The sequence below is a fragment of the Erinaceus europaeus genome, chromosome 2 (assembly GCF_950295315.1).
Source record: "Erinaceus europaeus chromosome 2, mEriEur2.1, whole genome shotgun sequence".
Classification (NCBI taxonomy): domain Eukaryota; kingdom Metazoa; phylum Chordata; class Mammalia; order Eulipotyphla; family Erinaceidae; genus Erinaceus; species Erinaceus europaeus.
In genome coordinates, this window is record NC_080163.1 from 176,850,620 (window position 1) to 176,874,776 (window position 24,157).

A 24,157-nucleotide genomic window follows, 5' to 3' on the forward strand; every position below is an offset into this window, starting at 1 on the left:
TGGTGTTGGCTTTATGTCTTCTTATTGTACTGGAGAGCATATAAAGTTCAAGCTTTTTATGATATCCTTCATGTCTTGGTTTCCTACCCCTTTTTCTCACCTGTCATGCTGCTGCTTCTCATTCCTATCATATTTCCTTCTTTTTTTTTAAATTTCTTTCTTGGGGAATTAATGTTTTACATTCAACAGTAAATACAATAGTTTGTACATGCATAACATTTCCCAGTTTTCCATATAACAGTACAAGCCCCACTAGGTCCTCTGTCATCCTTTTTGGACCTGTACTCATGCCCACACCTCAGAGTTTTTACTTTGGTGCAATACGCCAGTTCCAGTTCAGGTTCTACTTGTGTTTTCTCTTCTGATCTTGTTTTTCAACTTCTGCCTGATAGTGAGATCATCCCATATTCATCCTTCTGTTTCTGACTTATTTCACTAACATGAATTTTTCAAGGTCCATCCAAGATTGGCTGAAAATGGTGAAGTCACCATTTTTAATAGCTGAGTCCATTGGTTATATATGCCACAACTTGCTCAGCCACTTATCTGTTGTTGGAAACCTGGGCTGCTTCCAGGTTTTGGCTATTACAAATTGTGCTGCTAAGAACATATGTGTAGACAGATCAGTGTTGGGTTCCTTAGGATATATCCCCAGGAGAGGAATTGCAGGATCATAGAGTAGGTCCATTTATAGCCTTCCAAATGTTCTCCACAGAGGTTGGACCAATTGACATTCCCACCAGCAGGCTTGGACTGGGATGCTTACACCCATCCTTGCACTTTGAGCCGCCTGTGCTTAACCCACTGCACTATCACCCGACTCCCTCAGGCTCTCAATTCTATTCCACTGGTCAGTGTGTCTATTCATGTTCCAGTACCAAGCAGTTTTGATGACAATGGCCCTATAATACAATTTGAGATCTGGGAGTTTGATGCCTCCTCTTCTGTTCTTCTCAAGACTGTTTTGGCAATTCTAGGTCTTTTCTGGTTCCAGACAAACATTTGTAGTATTTGTTCTATTCTCCTAAAAAACGTGTTTGGGCTCTTGATGGGGGTAGCATTAAATTTGTAGATGGTCTGGGTAATATATTCCAACCTATGAACATAGAATATCTTTCCACTTCTTTGTGTCTTTTTCAATTTCCTTGAGTAGTGACTCATAATTTTCAGTATACAAGTCTTTCACTTCTTTAGTTAGATTTACTCATAGATATATATATTTTTTAAACCATAGTTTTTTTTAAAAATTTTATTTATTTTCCCTTTTGTTGCCCTTGTTGTCTTTTTATTGTTGTTGTAGTTATTATTGTTGTTGTTATTTATGTCGTCATTGTTGGATAGGACAGAGAGAAATGGAGAGAGGAGGGGAAGACAGAGGGGGAGAGAAAGATAGACACCTGCAGACCTGCTTCACCGCCTGTGAAGTGACTCCCCTGCAGGTGGGGAGCCGGGGGCTCGAACCCGGATCTTTACACAGGTCCTTGCGCTTTGTGCCACGTGCGCTTAACCTGCTGCGCTACCGCCCGACTCCCGATATTTTGTTGTTTTTGTTGCTATAGTAAAAGGAATTGATTTCTGGATTTCAACTTCTTCTAACTTAGTGTTTGAGTAGAGGAATGCCGCTGACTTTTGAATGTTAATTTTATAGCCTGACACCTTACTGTATTGCCTGATGATTTCCAAAAGCTTCTTGCTAGATCCCTTAGGTTTTTCTGTGTATACTATCATGTAATCTGCAAATAGGGAGAGTTTGACTTCTTCTCTTTTAATCTGTATTCCTCTAATTCTTTGCTCCTGTCTGATTACTATGGCAAGGACTTCAACACTATGTTGAATAGTAATGGTGATAGTGGGCAGCCCTGTCTAGTACCTGATCTGAGGGGAAGTGCTTCCAGTTTTTCACCATTGGGTATGATGGTGGCTGTAGGCTTGCTATATTTAGACTCCACTATGTTCAGGAATTTTCCATCTATTCCAATTTTTTGTAGTGTTTTAATGATAAAGGGATGTTGTTTTTTGTCAAAGGCTTCTCTGCATCTATTGTTATGACCATGTTGTTTTTGGTCTTGCTTTTATTTATGTGGTGGATAATGTTGATTGATTTACGTATATTAAACCAACTTTGCATGCCTGGTATAAATCCCACTTGTGATGATGAGCAATCTTTTTAATATCCTGCTGCTTCTGGCTGGCTACAATTTTGTTAAGTATTTTAGCATCTATGTTCATCAGAGATATTGGTCTGTAGTTTTCTTTTTGGTTGTGTCCCTGTAGGGAAATTGTGAGGATGTGGTAGAGCTTGGTAGGGCTTGACCTGAGGTGTGCATCTATCCTGTCAGTCTCTCTCTCTACTGAGAGGTCAAGCAAGGAAGGATGCACGGACTCCAAAGGTTACCTCCTCTTATCAGACTCTCTGCCTCACAAAGCACCCTGCATTTTTCTGCCTCCAGGAGCCTGGCATTTTTTAAAACATTAAGCCAGCTCCCTGGCTCCACCCTGCTTTCCTTGATCCTATGGCCCATTTTTTATTGTCTACATATCAGTCTTCTGCTTTGTCTAACATATGACTTAAGGTCTCCACCCTATTCCCCCACCCATTCTGCTCATTTAATATATTCTTTTTCTACCCTCAAGACCACAGGGTATTATTAATCCTACCAGTTAAACCCCCTAGCAACAGTTGCTAAGGACGTCCCTACCTTTTTCACCTTTCTCCGCCCCTTTCCTAACCATGTATGGTATTGTCAAGTCACTTCTGTTTCCGACTTGTCTCTTCCCTTTTCCGGCCGGGAGAAGCGGGAGGCTGACGCCACCATTGAGGTTTGCACCATGTGGCTTAACTAGGTGCGATACCGCCCAACTCTGGAGTGGTCAGTTCAATAAAAATTTGAAATGCCTTGCCGCCACGAGCTTGGTTCCTGGGTCATCTTTCTCTCTGGCATCGCTAGCCAGACAGTTCCTGTCTGCTTTTGGTATCAGAGTGATGTTGGCTTCATAGAAGCTGAAAGGAAGTATTCCAGTGTCTTCAATCTTCTGAAAGACTTTTAAAAGTAGAGGTATTAGTTCTGCTTTGAAGGTTTTGTAGAATTCATTTGTAAAACCATCTGGTCAGAACTTTTATTCTTGGGAAGGTTTTTTTTATAACTGTTTCAATTTCATTAGCTGTAATGGGCCTGCTCATTTTATCTAGTTCCTCTTTATTTAAATTTGGAAGTTGGTAGGTGTCTAGGAAATCATCCATTTCTTCCAGGTTCACTAGCTTGGTGGATATAGTTTTTCATAGAAGCCTCACATGATATGTTGAATTTCTACAGTATCTGTTGTGATATCTCCTCTTTCATTTACTATCCGATTTATTTGGGTCTTCTCCCTTGTTTGTTTTCTGAGTCTGGCTAAAGGTTTGTCGATTTTGTTCACTCTTTCGAAGAACCACCATTTACTTTCGTTGATCTTTTGTATGCTTTCGTATTTTCAATGTTATTGATTTCTGCCTTCTTTAATCACTAAATCACTTTAGTGATTTCTGTCCTTCTGGTTGCTTTAGGATTCCTTTGTTCTTCTTCTAGGTCTTTAAGATGTGCAATCAGGCTGTTTATTTGTGCTTTTTCTTGTTTCCTAATGTGTGCTTGTATACCTATGAACTTCCCTTCAGTACTGCCTTAGTTGTGTCCCAAATATTTTGAAAGCTTGTATCTTCATTTTCATTGAACTCTCAAAACATTTTGATTTCTATTTCCACTTTGACCCAGTAGTTGTTAAGGACTGTTGAACTTCCACATTTTGGGACTAGTACTAATCTTTTGTTGATGTTAATTGCTAGTTTAATTCCACTGTGGTCTGAGAAGATGCTTGGGATGATTTCAGTGCTCTTGAATTTGCTGATTCTGTCTTTGTGGACTAACATGATCTGGTCTATCCTTGAGAATGACTCATGTGGACTTGAGTAGAATGTGTATTCCAGTTTCTTGGGATGAATGACTCTGAAAATGTCCAATAGTTCTAGTTTATCTATCTCCTCATATAGCTCCCTCATTTCTTTATTACTTTTCTGCCTGGATGATCTCTTAAGTTGAGAGTTGGGGTGTTGAAGTTCCCAACTATGACTGTGTTGCTGCTAATATATTGCTGTAGCTCTTTCAGTGGATGTTTGATGTATTTAGATGGATTCTCATTGGATGCATAGGTGTTAAAAATTATTAAGTCCTCTTGATTTACTGATCCTCTGATCATTAAGTAGTGTCCATCCCTATTTTATTTATTTTAAAGTGTATCATATCAGATATGAGAATAGCTGTTCCTGCCTCTTTTTGTGGGCTGTTGGCTTGTATGATAGTTTTCCATCCTTTCACTTTGAGTCTGTGTTTGTCTTGTTGAGTTAGGTGGGTTTCCTGTAGACAGCATATTGTTGGGTTGTATTTTCTGATCCATCTTCCTACTCTGTGTCTTTTAATAGGTGAATTCAGGCCATTGACATTTATTGATATCGATTGAAGATAATGTGATGCTATTCTTGTAGATTTTTAGAGTGTTCTGATATATGGTGGCCTGACTATTTATAGGAGACCTTTCAGAAGTTCTTTCAGGGCAGGCTTGGTGATAGTTGATTCTTTCAATGTTGCTTGTCTGAGAAGGTTTTTATGCCTCCATCTAGTGTCTGAATGACAGTCTAGCAGGATATAGTAGTCTTGGTTGAAAACCTTTCTTATTGAGCACTCGATAGGTATCTTCCTATTCTCTTCTGGCCTGTAGTGTTTGTGTGGGAGAACTCTGCTAGTAATCTTATGGGTTTTCCTCTATAGGTGACTGTTTTTCTCTTGCAGCCTTCAGGATCCTTTCTTTATCCTTATTCCTTTCCATTCTAAATAGGATCTGTCTTGTTGTCTTTAAGTTGGGTTACTTCTGTTTGGACCTAGAGGGCTTCTTGAACCTTTATGTCTAGACTAGAGAAGTTGTCAGCTATTAGGTCCTGAAGAATGCTTTCTTTCCCTCCCTGTCTTTCTTTCTCTGGTAAGCCAATAATGCATATATTATTTCTTTTGCAGTCATCCCATAGGTCTCTGTTGTTTTCAGTATCTCTTTTTTTAAAATTTATTTTTTATTTAAGAAAGGATAAATTAACAAAACCATAGGGTAGAAGGGGTACAACTCCACACAATTCCCACCACCCAATCTCCATATCCTATCCCCTCCCCTGATAGCTTTACCATTCTCTATCCCTCTGGGAGCATGGACCCATGGTCATTGTGGGTTGCAGAAGGTGGAAGGTCTGGCTTCTGTAATTGCTTCCCCACTGAACATGGACGTTGACTGGTCAGTCCATACTCCCAGTCTGCCTCTCTCTTTCCCTAGTAGGGTGTGTCTCTGGGGAAGCGGAGCTCCAGGACACATTGGTGAAGTCTTCAGTCCAGGGAAGCCTGGCCGGCATCCTGATGGCATCTGGAACCTGGTGGCTGAAAAGAGAGTTAACATACAAAGCCAAATTGTTGAGTAGTCATGGACCCAAAGGTTGGAATAGTGGAGAGGAAGTGTTGGGGGGGGGGTACTCACTGCATACTCTAGTGTACTTCTGCTTTCAGGTATATATTTTGCACTTGTTTATGGATACGTGTGAACATATGCTCTCTCTCACAGAACCTGGTGTATATCTAGGTTTTGGGACTTTGTTAGAAAGTGATCCACCTGGGATGGAATTAGAGAATGCTATGAAAGGAAAGGTCTCACTCAAGTAATGAAGCTGAAGCATTGTCATTCCACACGTGAAGTCTCTGGACACAGTCTGAGCTGAAGCATATTGAGGTGGCAATCGTTGCGTTGATCAGGTTGCGATCAGCTGATGCAATATTATTTGATTTGGATTGGGAGAGGCATGCAGGAAAGTGGGCCCTATCTTAAGGTTCCAGGACTGGGAGAAATATAGGCTCTATAGTGGAGATGTGAGTTTCCTGCTGTCTTAGGGTTCAAAAAGACAATGGATAGTTAATGTTATCATCACATTATTTGTTAATTTGGTTAGTTAGCTTTGAAAAGTCCTTTTGTTAGGGTTTGCTGTATAGTACCCAGTATCTTGTAAATGGCTGTGCCACTGGTTGCTTCTGATCTACTTGGTCTAGGCTTTTGAGAGAGTCTGCATATCAAATACACAGCCTATATAAAGAAGACTCAGTCTGTGTTTTAAAAACTTCGAGACATACAATTAATTTTTCCCCTCTCATATTAATTAACTAGTGATTTATATGAATGACTACACTTTACTAGGAGTGTACATAAACACCAATCCCACCACCAAAAGACTGTGTCCCATCCCACCCACCCACCCCCACCCCTCTCCGGCCCAGGAAGCCACATGCCTACCCCTCACCACAGGGTTTTTACTTTGGTGCCCTTCAGTATCTCTTAATCTCTTTTTGAGATCTTTATTTTTTTTTAGTTGTGTCTAATTCATCCTCAATCTTGCTAATTCTGTCTTCAGCCTCATTTAGTCTATTGTCTGTCCCCTCTATTATTCTTTGGAGTTCATCTATTTGTTACCCTGGTCTGACACTGTTTTAGCTTGTTCAGCTAGTTGTGTTCTTAGCTCATCTATTTCAGCTTTCAACTCTCTAACAACCTTGAGATAATTAGTGCTTTCTTCCAGAATCTCATCTGTGTTTTCTGCGTTTCTGGTAACAATTCTTTCAAACTCTTTACTCACTCTTGTGATTATTTCCTTAACTAGTTTTTGGATGTTGACCTCATTATTTTGTGTTTCAGCCTTCCTGGGCTTTTATCTGGACTTTTGTCCTAGTTCATTTCTCCAATGTTTCTTCCTTTGGTTTACCCATTTTATATATTGTTATGAGTTCCCTCTCTCAGTACTTTTCAAATTACTGATTATTCTTGCCTGGATAGACTTGTGTCCAAGTAAGGTACTTAAAGAGTTCACAGTTGTAGAAATTGACAGTTGTTTCAATATTATTTTACTCCCTGAGTTGGATCACAATGGCTTAAAAGCCTCTTTTGTTCTTTTTCTTCCTTGTAGGCTATGGGAGCTTGAGGGCTTTTAAACTCTAAATAGGCTTCTTAGCTTAATCACTGACTCCTGACCAAGATATAAAGCAGGGTGGGTGAGAGATAACACAGTAGTTATGCAAAGAGACTCTCAATCCTCAAGGATCCAAAGCTCCAGGCTCAACTCAGCTTCTCTGCCAAGCCAGGCAGCACTGCTGGGCCCTGTGTGTTTCTAAAGAAGTCTCATTTATAATCTGTAGGTTCTGAGGCAACTATTCACTATGTTCTCATCAAGAGGACAACTTGGAAAGGCTCCCACCACACAACCCCACTGCTAGGCCACTGGGGTGTAGATCTTCTCTTGAGTTTCCTGGTTAGTTCTCTTTTTCCTTGGTGTCAGCACTGGGCCTCCCCCCTTCTGCTCCAGTCTGAGAGCAGTATCAATGGAGACTCACAGCTGCATTTGGTGAATCTTAGGGGAATCCTCTCCTCCCTTCAGTAGTCTTTTTGTTGGTGAAAAAGACTGGTGGTGGTGCCACAACGGATAAACTGCTTGGCTGTTACTAGCCACTTAATCTCTCCCTAGGATCCTCTCTGTCCACAAGCCATATGTATTTGCATTCACCAGTGATTTGGTGGGTTCCTGAAGTCATTCTAGTTCTGCCTTGTTACTGTCCCAGATGATCTCCTTTCCTACTTCTTTCCTTTGGTTCCAGTGAGAAACATTATCTTTTTATTCTCCCTGTTGCTAAACTTGTTTCAAGACTTTATAGTCTTCACTTGGTTGTTTCCTTCCTTCCTTTTCATTGAAACTCAGAGGTTACTTCCACTGACCATCTCAGCAGAACTAAAAAACCATTACTAAGCTTTCTCTGCCACAGGTTTGCCACCACCTTGTTTGTTTTCATGACTAGAGTTTAAGCTCTAGTGGGTGAGAGCCAGACCCATATTGTTCATCCTTTATATTGTGAACACATCTCTGCTTCTATTTCATATTTTACAAACAAGGCTATTAGGGGCTAGATGGTGGCTCACCTAGTATAATGCACCAAGGTTCAACCCAGTTCCTACCTGCAGTAGGGAAACTTCATAAGTGGTGGAACAGTGCTGCAGCTATTCTCTCCTTTCTCTCTCTCTTTGTCTCTCTCCATCTTTCCTTTTCTGTCAAAAAAGGGAAGGAAGGAAAGAAGGGTTGGTGCAGGGAAACAAAAGACCACTGGGAACAGGAGAGCCATACAATCAATGAGACCTAATAATTACCCTTCTTTGTGGGGAAAGAAAGAAAGAAAAGAAAAAATTATATATTATGTCTGATTTTCATTTTCTGTGTGTTCAGTCATATTATTTTAAATTTCAGGTAACAGATGTGGACTTTGCAACTTTGAAGGCAGTGGTGAAGCTTGCTGACCCATACCTCTGTGAATCTGAAATGAGCACATTTACGTTAGAGTGTATAAAAGAGCTCCTTGAACTGAAGGAGCATCGGTTACCCCTTCAGGAGCTGTGGGTAGTGTTTGATGATTCTGGTGCATTTGACCAGACAGCACTTGCAATTGAGCATGTCAGGTAAGAAGAGAGGTTGATAAAAATAACCATGTTATTGAATGAAATGCAACAATTCTGTTCTGCTTTTATACACAGATTAAAAACTCAACCTTTTAGGGAGTTGGGCTGTAGTGCAGCAGGTTAAGCGTAGATGGCACAAAGCACAAGGATCCCAGTTTGAGCCCTGGCTCCCCACCTGCAGGGGAGTCGCTTCACAAGAGGTGAAACAGGATCTGCAGGTGTCTGTCTTTCTCTCCGCCTCTCTGTCTTCCCCCATCTCTTTCCATTTCTCTCTGTCCTATCCAACAACGATGACAACAGTAATGACTACAACAATAAAACAAGGGCAACAAAAGGAAATAAATAAGTAAATATTTTTTAAAAACTCAACCTTTTGCAATATTATGAAATATTTAAAGAAAGTGTACTTAAGGGTGGTGGTAGATAGCATAATGGTTATGCAAGGAGACTAATGCCTGAGGCTCCAAATTCCTATGTTTAATCCCCCGCACCACCATAAGCCAAAGCTGAGCAGTACTCTGATAATTAAAAAAAAAAAAAAAACTTAAGCTCTTGAATTTTTTATTTTGAGATAACTTTTAGACTCAGAGTAAGTTAAAAAAAATGGTGCTAAGAATTTCTGTAAAACCTTTACTTATCCTAGGGTTCTTTGGCTTGTATATATTTAGAAATTTCCTTATGAGTTTTGATTCTGTGCTATAGTGTTTTTTCCTCTGTCTTTGTCTCAGTTGGCTTGGACTGGCAATAAAAAAAAAAAGGAATAAATTCTGGATTCTAAGTCTTATGGTGTAGCATGTAAGAGGAAAGAAACAAAAAAGGAGAGAACATAAAGTAGATGGTATACCTGGGCATAGATGAGACTAACTCATTTTTTCAGTGATGTGTCTGGTTAAAGAAGGCACTTTCTAAGACTGTTAACAGAATTCTTCTGAAATATGTTCATGCTTTTAACTTTTTTATTTTTGCCCTTATTGGTTTCTAATTCTATAGGTGCACTTCTTTTCCTTTACATGAGAAAGAAAGCCTATATATGGATTAATAAATGTACTTTAAAAAAATAAATGTACATTTAAAATTTTTTCTTATTGGGGTTTAGTGGTTTATAGTTGTCGATTATACAATAGTTTGTACATGCATAACATTTCCCAGTTTTCCACATAACAATTCAACCCCCACTATGTCCTCCTCTGCTGTGTTCCAGGAACTGAGCCCCCCCCAACCCCCACCCCAGAGTCTTTTACTTTGGTTCAGTACACCAACTCGAGTCCAAGTTCTGCTTAGTGTTTTCCATTCTGATCTTGTTTTTCAACTTCTATGAGTGAGATCATCCCATATTCATTCATCCTTCTGTTTCTGACTTACCTCACTTAGCATGATTTCTTTAAGTTTTTCCAAGATGGGATGAAGAAGGTGAATTCACCATTTTTAATAGCTGAGTAGTTCTGCTTTGTGTTTTCTTTTGTTTATTTTTATTTTTTTTTATTTAAGAAAGTAGACATTAACAAAACCATAGGATAAGAGGGGTACAGTTCCACACAATTCCACCCGATCTCCATATCCCATCCCCTCCCCTGATAGCTTTCCCATTCTCTATCCCTCTGGGAGTATGAACCCAGGGTCATTGTGGGTTACAGAAGATGGAAGGTCTGGCTTCTGTAATTGCTTCCCTGCTGTGCATGGGCATTGACTGGTCAATCCATACTCCCAGTCTGCCTCTCTCTTTCCCTAGTAGGGTGGGTCTCTGGGGAAGTGGAGCTCCAGGACATATTGGTGGGGTCGTCTGTCCAGGGAAGTCTGGTTGGCATCGTGCTGGCATCCGGAACCTGGTGGCTGAAAAGACAGTTAACATACAAAGCCAAACAAATTGTTGAACAACCATGGACCTAAATACTGGAATAGTGCAGATGAAGTGTTGGGAGGTATTCTCTGCAGGCTCTTGTGTACTTCAGCTTTCAGGTATATATTTTTCCCTAGTTTATGGGCATGTGTGAACATATACTCTATCTCAGGGGACCTGGACTATATCTAGGTTTGGGGACTTTACTGGGGAGTGGAACACCTGGAATGGAATTAGAAAATACTATGAAAGGAAGGGTCTCACCCGAGTGATGAAGCTGAAGGGTTGTCATTCCACACCTGAAGTCTCTGGTCACAGTCTGAAGTGAAGCATGCTGGGGTGGCACTCTTTGCATTGATTGGGTTGCGCACCATGTATGCAATATTATTTGATTTGAATTGAGAGAAGCATGCAGGAAAGTGGGCCCCACCCTGAGGTTCCAGGACTGGGGGAAATAGAGGCTCTACAGTGGAAATGTGAGGTTCCTGCTGTCTTAGGGTTCAAGAAGACAATGGATAGTTATTGTTATCATCACATTACTTGGTGAACTTTGAAAAGTCCCTTTGTTAGGGTTTGGGGTATAATACCTAGCATCTTGTATATAGCTGTGCTACCAGTTGCTTCTGTTCTCCCTCGTCTAGGCTTTTGAGAGAGTCAACATATCAAAGACAGCCTATGTATTAAAAAGGCTCAGTCTGTGTTTTAAGAAGTTCTAGACATATCAATTTTTCCCCTCTCATATTAAATAGTGGTTTATATGTCTACACTTTAATAGGAGTGTACATAAACACCATTCCCACCACCATACATCAGACAAGAGACTAATCACCAAAATATACAAAGAACTCAGCAAACAGCACCAAAAAAGCAAATGACCCCGTCCAAAAATGGGCAGAGTATATGAACAAGACATTAACTTCAGAGGAGATCCAAAAGGCTAACAAACATACAAAAAACTGCTCCAGGTCACTGATTGTCAGAGAAATGCAAATAAAGACAGCATTGAGATACCACTCCTGTGAGAATGGCAAAGGACATCAGCAACAAATGTTGGAGAGGCTGTGGGGACAGAAGAATCCTTCTGCACTGTTGGTGGGAATGTAAATTGTTCCAGCCTCTCTGGAGAGCAGTCTGGAGAACTCTCACAAGGCTAGACATGGACCTTCCATATGACCCAGTAATTCCTCTCCTGAGGATATACCTCAAGGATTCCATAATGCCCAACCAAAAAGATATGTGTACACCTATGTTCAGAGCAGCACAATTCATTATAGCTAAAACCTGGAAGGAACCCAGGTGCCCAACAACAGATGAGTGGCTGAGAAAGCTGTGGTACATATACACAATAGAATACTATGCAGCTATTAAGAACAATGAACCCACCTTATCTGACCCATCTTGGACAGAGCTAGAAGGAATTATGTTAAGTCAGCTAAGCCAGAAAGATAAAAATGAGTATGGGTTGTCCCTACTCATCAACAGAAGTTGAGAAAGAAGAACAGAAAGGGAAAGTAAAAACAAGATCTGATTAAATCGAGAGTGGGGCACCAAAGTAAAAACCCTGTGGTGAAGGGGAGGGTGGCCATTGGGCTTCCTGGCGTGGTGGGGGTGGGGGGCCAGGGGTGGGTGGTTGGGATGTGACACAGTCTTTTGGTGGTGCTTTGTGTTTTCTTATTTTTCAATTTCTTTGTTATTATTAGTGATTTATTTATTTATTTTTCCTTGCAAATATGTAGCCAACTTCAAGTTGGCAGTTTATTTTCATTTTCAAAAATTTCTTTATTGGGGGATTAATGTTTTACATTTAACAGTGAATACAATAGTTTGTACATGCATAACATTTCTCAGTTTTCCACATAATAATACAACCCCCACTTGCTCCTCTGTCATCCTTTTCCAGGACCTGTACTCCCCCCTCCCCCACCCCAGAGTCTTTTACATTGATGCAATGCGCCAATTCCAGTTCAGGTTCTACTTGTGTTTTCTTTTCTGATCCTGTTTTTCAACTTCTTCCTGAGAGTGAGATCATCCCATATTCATCCTTCTTTTTCTGACTTATTTAATTTAACATGATTTCTTCAAGCTCCATCCAAGATCGGCTGAAAACGGTAAAATCACCATTTTAATAGCTGAGTAGTATTCAATTGTGTGTATGTGTGTGTATATATATATATATATATATATATATATATATATATATATATATATATATATATATATATATATAACAACTTGGTCAGCCACTCATCTGTTGTTGGATGCCTGGGTTGCTTCCAGGTTTTGACTATTACAAATTGTGCTGCTATGAACATAGGTGTACACAAATCTTTTTGAATGGGTGTGTTGGGTTCTTTAGGAGAGGAATTGCAGGATCATAGGGCAGGTCTATTTCTCGCCTTCTGAGAGTTCTCCAGACTGCTTTCCACAGGGGTTGGACCAATTGACATTCCCACCAGCAGTACAGGAGGCTTCCTTTGGACCCCACAATCTCTCCAGCATTTGTTGCTGCTACCTTTTCTTTCTTTCTTTTTTTTTTTTTTTTGTAATTTTATTTATTTATCTTCCTTTTTGTTGCCCTTGTTGTCTTTTTATTATTGTTGTAGTTTATGTCGTCGTCGTCGTTGGATAGGACAGAGAGAAATGTAGAGAGGAGGGGAAGACAGGAGGAAAGACAGACACATGCAGATCTGCTTCACCGCCTGTGAAGCGACTTCCCTGCAGGTGGGGAGCCGGGGACTCGAACCGGGATCCTCATGCCGGTCCTTGCGCTTAGCGCCACCTGCGCTTAACCCGCTGCGCTACCGCCCGGCTCCCTGCTACCTTTTCTTATGTATAACATTCTCACAGGAGTGAAATGCTATCTCATTTTTATTTACATCCTCTGATAATCAATGACTTGAAGCGTTTTGTTTTTTTCATACATTTGTTGGTCTTTTGGATCTCTTTTGGTAAATATTCTGTTCATATTCTCTCCCCATTTTTGGATAGGGTCTTTTGTTTTCTTGTTGCTGAGTTTGGTGAGCTCTTTATATGTTTTGTTTACTAGCCACTTGTCTGATGTATGGTATATAAAGATTTTCTCCCATTCTGTAAGGGGTCTCTTTGTTTGGGTGGCAGTTTCTTTTGTTGTGCAGAAGCTTTTTATTACCAAGCAGTTTGATTACAATGGCCCTACAACACAGTTTGAGATTTGGGAGTGTGATGCCTCCAAATCTGTTCTTTCTTCTCAAGATTTTTTTTTTTTAATTGGCTTTTCAGATAAAACTTTTGTCAGAGAGTTCCTGATACAGATAGTTCTTTTGGATCTTTCACTTCTAAGTAGGTATAGTTGCTGGATATTTTTAAATGAGTATTTAAAAGTGGACATACGAGGGTCGGGCGGTGGCGCAGTGGGTTAAGAGCACGTGGCGCAATGCGCAGGGACCGGAGTAAGGCTCCCGGTTCGAGCCCCTGGCTCCCCACCTGCAGGGGAGTCGCTTCACAGACGGTGAAGCAGGTCTGCAGGTGTCTTTCTCTCCCCCTCTCTCTCTGTCTTCCCCTCCTCTCTCCATTTCTCTCTGTCCTATCCAACAACAAAGCAACGTCAACAATGGCAATAATAACCGCAACGAGGCTGCAACAACTAGGGCAACAAAAAGGGGGAAAAATGGCCTCCAGGAGCGGTGGATTCATGGTGCAGGCACCAAGCCCAGCAATAACCCTGGAGGAAAAAAAAAAAAAGTGGACATACATTCCTCTAGAAAGTGGAAAACTAGCTCATAAAATGATCATGTTAATCATATTGCCTGATGTTGTGTAGTTTAAATCATATTTTCCAGTCTCTATACTATTAATTCATTTTTCAGGACTTAAAGAAGTAGAATGTTTTGGGACCTACTTCTGACATCTCAAGGAAAAATTTTAATTGTATGTATGATTATCTACCATATATGTTTAGTATTAGGCCAAGCATATAAATCTGAAAAATTGGTTTCTGTCCAGAACCAAAACAACTTTCTTATGTTTTTATTTAAAAAACCATCATTGTAAAGGAATGACTGATAAATTTGTGAAGTTAGGAAACCAGTCTCTATGAGTATAGAAGTTGGTATAAACACAACTATCTGAAATTGGCAGTGGTTTTATATGAAGGATGTATCTACATTTACTCTTCATTTTGAAGAGTCAGATTCTGATCAGTGCGTAGAAACTGTCAAATTGTGCTGGGTCCTGAATCAAGAGTGAGGTTTGACTGGTATATGGAACATAGACAGTCACCATCACTGGGAAGTTGTCAGCTGGAAGCTGGGAGATCAAACTTGATAAAATTATCACAAGATTTTTATGTGATTGAAAACTGAAATGATTGCTATGAGCAGATATAAAAGTGTTATAAGACTAGGCCAAGTTAAAAAAAAAATAAGAGAAAAAGGAAAGACTACTTAAGCTGCTGTTAAATGACTATTTCCTGAACTTGATCTGAAAGTTTAGCTAGGTTTAAGGGACTATGAGTGAAGGAATAGGTTCAGGACTCAGTTTGAGAAACTGAATGGTCAGTATCAATTGAAGTGGCTTGGTAAACCAGCTAGAGGTTACAGGGGTCAGAAGATGCAGGGCTTTATCAGTCAATCATTTTCATCTTTCGGATCATTGGAAATCCATGGGAAGATTTTCATTTGAGGGTGAATTTGTGCAGCTTTTGCTTTAAAAGGTTCATTTGGTTGTTGTGTGCAAAATGAGTGGAGGGAGGTAAAATATGGGAATCAGTTATGAGGCAAGAGATTAACTCTGAATGGGAATTAGAGAAGGCAGATGGAGGTTTATTGAGAAAGTGGGAAGGCTAGGATTTGGTAGATGTCTGGTGGGAAATGAGGAGTTGTGAATGAATATGAGAGAAATAAGTTATTCCCTGGCTTCTGACTTGAGAATCAACATTGGAGGAGATAGAGATGTGTATGATATGCAGATGCTCAATTTGGAGCTGGTGAAGATGCTAGGTTTCAGAATTTAGGTTTCAGCCATGAAACCTAAATGTAAGTTTACCATGTGGAGAAGGTGGAATGAACTTCAAGTAGTCTGACTAATATGTCATCCTGTTACATGCAGGTTTGAAAGAGCTTATGAAACTGGTAGTTTGCATGCAGGTGTTTAGAGGCAGGAGAAGTATTCTAGGTCTGATTTATGAATTCATGTACAATCATAAAGCCCAAGAATTTGGATTTTATTTTCTAGACAAGAACTCACGGGTGTAAGAGAAAGAGGGAGAGGGAGGGAGAGAGAGGTGTGTGTGGGGCAATCGGGGAGGTTGGTAGGTACAAGTAGTCATGCTCAGGGTTTTTTTTTTTTTCTTTTTAAAGAAATACTAGAGTGTGAAGAGGCTGGCAGTTCAATCTACAAGAATTTAGGCATAGTTTCATTTTCACTGCTTCTTTTTCACAGTAGAAGTTCTCAACAGATATAAGCAGTAACTGTGCATCTTGGCATTTCAATAATGCTTCTACTGAAATCATCAATGAACATGTGTAAGGTCACTAAGTCTTTCCATATTTATGTATCCAGTGTTCTCTGATCTCATCTTGCCTTTTGGCCACATTTTAGTTATTTGATCTTTTTGATCTTAATATACTCTCTTCCTAGCTTCTGAGACATTCTTTCTTTCTTTTTTTAAATTTTTATGTATAAAAAGGAAACACTGACAAAAACCATAAGATAAGAGGGGTACAACTCCACACTATTCCCATCACCAGAACTCTTTATCCCATCCCCTTCCCTGATTCCTATTCTTTATCCCTATTCTTTATTCTCTGGGTTTATGGACTCAGGGTCTGAGACATTTCTTAGTCATTTTTGGTGGCCTCCTCTTCTCATGCTCTAACTTTAGAATATTGGAATCACCCAGGGATCAATCCTAGTTCTCTCTCTCTCTTTTTCTCTCAACTAACACTGGAAGCACATTAGAAACATCTAGGGATTTTCTTGATATTATAACTAATACAGAAGAGGAATGACAGAATGAGAATGTCAGTACTTTATAAACAATGATATAATCTACACATTGATAATCAATGACTGCTATAGCTATTTGATGGAAAACTTTGATGGAAGAGACTGATCACATTTAATCCAGTGATTAATTTTTATCTCATCTTCAATTAATGACCAGGCATTATGTATTTTTCTGATGGAAGTACATCATAACTCCATTGAAGTATTCTTGCTAAAACAATTATTTTCTGAGGGCTGGACAGCTCACCTGGGTTGTATGCTGCTTTGTCATGCACACAGTTCAGATTTGAGCTCAGTCTCCACCATACTGGACGAATCTTCAGTACTATGGTGTCTTTCCCTCTCTGTCTCTGTTTCTGTCTAGAAAGATTGGCTGGGTAGGGTGTGACCCCAGTGGCTACAAGAACAAAAGTAAACAAGAAGCTAAAGGATCTTTTTTTTTTAAATTTCTTTATTGGGGAATTAATGTTTTACATTCGACAGTAAATACAATAGTTTGTACATGCATAACATTTCTCAGTTTTCTGTATAACAATACAACCCCCACTAGGTCCTCTGTCATCCTTCTTGGACCTGTATTCTTCCCCCCACCCCCCACCCCAGAGCCTTTTACTTTGGTGCAACATGCCAATTCCAGTTCAGGTTCTACTTGTGTTTTGTTTTATGATCTTGGTTTTCAATTTCTGCCTGAGAGTGAGATCATACCATATTTATCCTTCTGTTTCTGACTTATTTCATTTAACATGATTTTTTTCAAGGTCCATCCAAGATTGCTGAAAATGGTGACGTCACCATTTCTTATAGCTGAGTAGTATTCCACTGTGTATATACACCACAACTTGCTCAGCCACTTATCTATTGTTGGACACCTGTGTTGTTTTAGCTGGGCTGGCTTCATGGGTGGGTAACAGAGACGACCAGAGACACATGACTGAGCTGAGAACGCAGTTTAATCTTTATTCACGAGCGGGCAAATGTGTGCTCGTCCATCTTTCTCCTCCGGTGGCAGAGAGGGACTCTCAAACTAATCACCACACAGATCTGTCCTGCATCCTTCTCCTCCGGCTGCTGCGGCAGGAACTCAGGAAGTACATAGGGTAGGGGGCCAGGAGAAGGGAGTAGCGCGAAAACTAGCAAGGGTCAAACCAAATCTCCCAGCGGGGGAGAGCGAGACCAAACCAAAGTGAAGCATAGCAGCACACCTGGGCTGCTTCCAGGTTTTGGCTATTACAGATTGTGCTGCTAAGAACATATGTATAGACAGATCTTTTTGGATGGGTGTGTTGGGTTCCTTAGGATATATCCCCAGGAGAGGAATTGCAGGATCATAGGGTAGGTCCATATCTAGCCTTCCAAGAGTTCCCCAGACTGTTCTCCACAGGAAACCTAAGGATCTTAATCACTCTTTCTAACTATTTAAATAAACAGAAATGAACGAAACAAGAACCTGTTAAATAACCCTTGTGGAGGTGCAATCAGTGGAATTCAGAGAGGGAAAACTATTAAGCTGCATAGAGTAAATGAGGAAGGATAATCTATAGAAGTAAAAGTGATTTATCTAATTTAAATCTGTACAAGATAACTATAAAATAATAACAGTAAAAATAATAGTAACAACAAATGAGACAGCTGGATATTTGAATATGAAAGAGTGGAAACATTTTGGTATACTTATTTTAGAGATACATGAAATATGTCAGATTTACTTCAATGTCAATATGGTAGAGGGATGGGCAGAGAAGTATGTGGGTGGGAGTAAGATATTTGATAACTTCTGAAACTAGGTGATGGACATATCCATGATACTTGTTCTTATATATGTTAGAAAATTTTCATAATAAAGTCTGTCAAATCCATTAGGTTACTTTAGACATGGAAACTGTACTCCTCCTCCTTCCTTTACCCCTTCTGCCCTTTAAAGGTTCCAGTGTATTTTGGTCTGGGATAAGATTGGGAACCATTCTTTTTAATTTCCCAGGGCATGCTTGGGAGGTGACTTAGTGAATAAAATGTTGGATCCTCAAATGTGAGGCTTTGAGGATCCAACAATGCATATGCTAAAGTGATACTCAGGTTCTCTTTCCTATAAATATTTAACAACAACAAAAAGAATAAACAAGTTTTCCCATGACACTTCAGTGTACATAGATAAACTCACTATTGTTTTAATGTCATTGGTGCTCTTTTAAAAAGTTGGTCTTGATTTACTGACATTTGATTGTACAGCTCTGTTTATTATTTCCCTCCCTTTTCCTATTTCATTGTTCTTTCCTGTTGTTGTGCTCTTAGTTCTATCCTGTTACTTTTTACTTTGCTTAGAATGTATATTCCTTTGCTGTTTCTTTTCTTCTGGGACTCTTTTCAGTAATTCTTGCAAGTCAGAATTCATGTTGACAAGTTCCTTTAGCTTTTGTATGTCTGAGAAGACTTTTATGTCTCCATCATATTTGAAGGAGTTGCCCATTCTTGTTATTTTGGGGGAGTAACTTTGTATTCACTGTTACTCCATGGCCATGTCTCCTAGAAATCCAATGCCATCAATATTTGGACATATCCTAGATTAATATCTCTAGGATTAGGGTTAGGGTTATACTTGCTAAATGACTTTCTTTATAATTGAGGCTTGTATAGTTAGTTATCTGCACACCTGACATATTCCATACACTTTGGAGGTTCAATAGACATATATGCCTAACATGGTGAGAACAAAACTGTTTTCTTCTTTTTTAATTTCTTTTTTTTTTAATTAATTTCCTTTTTTGTTGCCCTTGTTGTTTTTAATGTTGTTGTAGTTATTGTTGTTGATGTCATCTTTGTTGGGTAGAACAGAGAGAAATGGAGAGAGGAGGGCAGTACAGAGAGGGGGAGAGACAGACACCTGCAGACCTGCTTCACCACCTGTGAAGCAACTCCCCTGCAGGTGGGGAGCCAGGGGCTCTAACCGGGATCCTCATGCCAGTCCTTGGGCTTTGTGCCACATGTACTTAACCCACTGTCTTTTTATTTTATTTTATTATTTTATTTCTTTACTGGGGGATTAATGGTTTACAGTCAACAGTAAAATACAATAGTTCGTACATGTATAACGTCTCAGTTTTCCACTTTTCCATTCAACCTCCACTAGATCCTCCACTGCCATCATGTTCTAGGACCTAAACCTTCCCCACTACCCCAGAGTCTTACTTTAGTGTAATACCCCAACTCCACTCCAAGTTTTGCTTTGTGGCTTCCCTTGTAGAACAAAGCTATTTTCAACTCCAAGCCTGTTTCTCTTTCACAAATGCCACTGACATTTACCAGTTGCCGGTGGGTCAACCATTTAGTTCTGATAAAAATAAAATCTTAACTATTGTGGGAGAAATTTAGCTAATCCAAATAAAGTCTTGTTTGACTCATGACTATCAAATATAACTAATGTGTAACATTCTCTGCCCTAGCTGGTAGATTTGTTTTGTTTTACTCTTTACTGTTCCCATCTTGCCAGTTTGAGACAGTGATTGAATTTGAAGTATAATAATTTCCTTTTCAGGTTTTTCTACCAAAACATTTGGAGAAGTTGGGATGAAGAAGAGGAGGATGAGTATGATTATTTTGTCAGATGTGTTGAACCTAGATTAAGATTGTAAGTATTTATTAATATCCTTTCACAGTTTATTTTTATTTTTTTATATTTTATATATTTTGTATAGAAACAGAAGTCAAGAGGGGAGGGGGGTTAGTAAGAGAGAGGTAGAGGTAGATAGACACCTGCAATACTACTTTACTGCTTATGAAACTTCTCTCCTGCAGATGGGGAGTAGGGGTTTGAGCCCTGGTCCTTGTGCACTGTAATGTGTGTACTCTACCAGGTATACCACCACCCAGTCCCTCATAGTTTAATTTTACCTGTGTAGTGTGTTTACCGTACTCCTGGACTCCACAAGTAGAAACAGACTCATAAACAAATATTGTAACTCATTGACAAATCACTAACTAAAACTTAAGTGTGAAGAAATCTTCTTTAAGTGTTTATTAATTGAAGCTAAAAGTAGAGAGCTCAAGAGCAACTTAAGTAGCTCATTATTTTGTAAATCTGCATCTAAAATTTCATTGCACTAATACATTGAAAGCTTTTAAAAATTCAAAGGTAATTTTTTGAAAAATAATGAAATTAATTGAATTATAGATGTTTTTACCTTACTTAAAAGAGGCATTTTAAAGATAAAACTCATAGACTTGACTTACTTGGATGTATTGTCAAACTATTGTCCTTGTCTTATTTGACAAATAGTGAAAATACCTATGCCATTAATTTTGATGAATAAAAGTTTCCAAGCTACTTAGACATAGTTTTTTAAAAATATGTCATATTTTGGTAGGGAAAATCGTTTTATAAAGTCCAAATTAATGAAGCAACTGAAATAATTGTTCTGCCTCGGTTGTTAAATGTGGCTAGTTTTCCACTAGATGGTGCTAGTTTTTCTTTTTTCTCATAACTTTTTCTTGTACACATGAATTAATGGGTAGTGCTGCCCAAAGAATAAAGTAAGAAATTGTACTCAAGGGGGCTGGGCAGTAGTGCTGCCGGTTAAGCGCACATGGCGCAAAGTGCACAGACCCGAGTAAGGATCCCTGTTCGAGGCCCCGGCTCCCCACATACAAGGAGGTGAGGAGTCGCTTCACAGGCGATGAAGCAAGCAGGTCTGCGGGTATCTCTTTCTTTCCCCCTCTCTGTCTTCCCCTCCTCTCTTGATTTCTTTCTGTTCTATCCAGCAACAATTAAAGCAATAACAATAATAATGGTAACAACAACAATAAACAATTAGGACAACAAAAGCACCGAGCCCCAACAATAACCCTGGAAACAAAAAAAAAAGGGAGAGGGAGAGAGAGAGAAAAGAAATTGCACTAATAAAATTTCGGGAAGTATTTTTTCTCCGTGTGGAAGATGATTTGATTATATAAAATAAGTAGTAATCCTTTATATTTTTGTAGAATCCAATTTGATTTTATAAATATCTTGGTTTAAATAGTAAAAAAAAATAAATGGCTATTGGTTCTGTTTAGAATTATATATATGTGTGTGTGTATGATAACTTTTTTCCATAAATTGGCTGTTATTTCTCTTTAGCCTTCTAATTTTTCCATTGCCTTTAATGTATTCAATAAAATGCTGACAATTTTTTCCCCCACCAAGATTATTGCTGGGATTCAGTCTTTACACAGTTCTACCATTCCTGGTGGGTGCTTTTATTTCATTTTATGTTTTTCAGGATAGGGGGAGAGATATAGAAAGATATATATAGGGAGAGGTGTACACTCACTGCAGCACTCATGAAATGTTCCACCCTCCACCTCTTGCAGGTGGGGGCTGGGGTCTTGAATTTATGTCCTTGCTTGTAGTAATGTGTGCCATTTCCCAGCCACGCAGGTTTATTTTCTAGTTTTGATACTCTGACTTAATTATTTTTGCTTCCAGGTTTATCCCTGGAGCTCGGTGCCTGCACTACAAATCCGTAGCTCCTGCGGCCATTTTTTTTTTCTTGGATTTTTTGGATAGGACAGAAATTGAGAAAGGAAGGGAAGATAAAGAGGTAGAACAACAGAGAGACACTTGCAGACCCGCTTCACTGTTTGTGAAGTGACTCCCCTCACCCCCGCAGGTGGGGAGCCGGGGTCTCAAACCAGGATCCTTGTGTGGGTCCTTGTGCTTTGTAGTATGTGCGATTAACCCCGTGCGCCACTGCCCTGCCCTTGGTTCTCTGACTCTTAAAACCTGTTTGATTTTGATTGAAGTGAAATATAATAGGTAAATATCACGTGTATCTAGAAAATTTAGCTTTTAGAAAAAATGTATTCTGATTTGACAGACTCACATAAGTAAACAGCAGTATGATTTATGCTCCTGCCATATATATCACTGGCAGATGGGAAAACATAAGGGAGATATTATTTTCAGTAATAGAAGAGAAACTGTGGTACTTGATGGAGAACCTGGAATGTCATCAAATGTAGGCAGCTGTTTTAAAAAGGTCCCTGGGCTATAAACAGTAAGTTTTAAAGTGAATCAAACTGTGCACTGTGGTAAATATTTTGCCTTTCTAATTCAAAACACTCTGCTTCAAAGCTTATGGATTTGAGACACAGACGTTGATTCATTGCTTCTAGATTACAGAACATCACTATAAAGGCAAGAAGTCAGTATATTGTCATGGATATGGGAAAAGCTAAGAAACTCACTTTGAAATTTAGGGCTTAATCTTTATAATAGATCTGATTAAACAATCATCAGTTTGGTCCTAAATTTCTTGTTTGCAAAGTAGATTTCCAGAATATCTCTGAATGAATATAGATTAACCAAAACAGACAACACTCCTGCTTTTCAAGCTTCACTTAATTTACTTGAAAAGCAGGACTTTTAAAAAATTTATTACTGGATATCGACAGAGAGAAATTGAGAGAAGGGGAGAAAGAGAGACAGAGAGACACCTACAGCCCTGCTTCACCACTTGTGAAGCTTTCGCCCTGCAGGTGGGGACCACCGGCTAGAACCTGGTTCCTTGTACACTGTAATGTGTATGTGAAAAGCAGGACTTTTTAACAAATTCATTTTAAATACTATTTGCCTGTTCACCATACTGTGATACAATTTATTTAGGATATGATGCTGTTCTCCCCATTCTCAACCCTCTCTGCATCTTATTTAGAGCATGACTATGTTTATTTATTTATTAATTTATATTATTTATTTATTTTTAATTTATTTTTTTTAAACCAGAGCACTGTTCAGCTCTGGCTTATGGTGGTGTGGGGAATTGAACCTGGGACTTTGGAGCCTCAGGCGTGAGAGTCAGTTTGCATAACCATTATGCTATCTACCCTCCGCCCCATGACTATGTTTTAAAAGCACCATCTGTGGATGGGGAGATAGCATAATAGTTATGCAAAAAAAAAAAAAATTATGCCTGAGTCACTAAAGATACCAGGTTCAATCCCCAGGACCATTATAAGCTAGAGCTGATCAGTACTCTAATAAAAAAAAATTTTAAACCCTACAATTATTAATATTAGTTGGGCATTAGTAATCCCAAGGAACTTTAAAAAACAAGACTCTGTTAAAGAAACCAGTTTAATTTATCTGGATGATGGAGACCTGAACATCTATATTTTTTAAAATGCTGTGCTTTGATGATGCAGCCAAGGTTGAGAAACATAGCCAGTTAATTTGCTTTGAGAATGAAGCAAATATATTTTTTTGACACCTGCAGATCTGCTTCACCACTTGTGAAGCAACCCCCTGCAGGTCAGGAGCCAAGGGCTCAAACCAGGATCCTTATGCCTGTCCATGTGCTTTGTTCCATGTATGCTTAACCCACTGCACTACCACCTGGCCCCCTGAAGCAAATATTTTTTAAATTTATAAAATAAAAAATTAGAAAATATTGACAAAATCATAGGATAAGAGGGGTAAAATTCCACACATTTCCCACCACCAGAGTTCCATATCCCATCCCCTCCACTGGACGCTTTCCTATTCTTTACCTTTCTGGAAGTATGAAACCAGGATCATTATGGGGTGCAGAAGGTTGAAGTTCTGACTTCTGTAGTTGCTTAATCAGTTGTGCTACTGCTGGGCCCTTCCCCAATATTTTTATACCATAAAGCTTTAAGGAAGGGCTAGATGATTTATTTCTAATATTTAATCTTATAAATATGGTAATGTTATGCATTGTTATAACATTATTTAGGGTATTTCCCTCTCAAGATTGCTTTCGTATGTATGTATGTATGTATGTATGTATG

The 24,157-nt window shown here is 39.2% G+C and overlaps 1 protein-coding gene across 1 annotated transcript in view; it reads left to right on the plus strand.

Moving 5' to 3' along the window:
- Positions 1-24,157, plus strand: part of SHCBP1 (SHC binding and spindle associated 1) — a 53,416-nt gene that overhangs the window by 3,394 nt on the left and 25,865 nt on the right. Inside the window, exons 4-5 of the mRNA XM_007539444.3 lie at positions 8,345-8,553; positions 19,905-19,997. Of these exons, the coding sequence (XP_007539506.2) occupies positions 8,345-8,553; positions 19,905-19,997 (302 nt within the window). The remainder of the gene's footprint in view (positions 1-8,344; positions 8,554-19,904; positions 19,998-24,157) is intronic.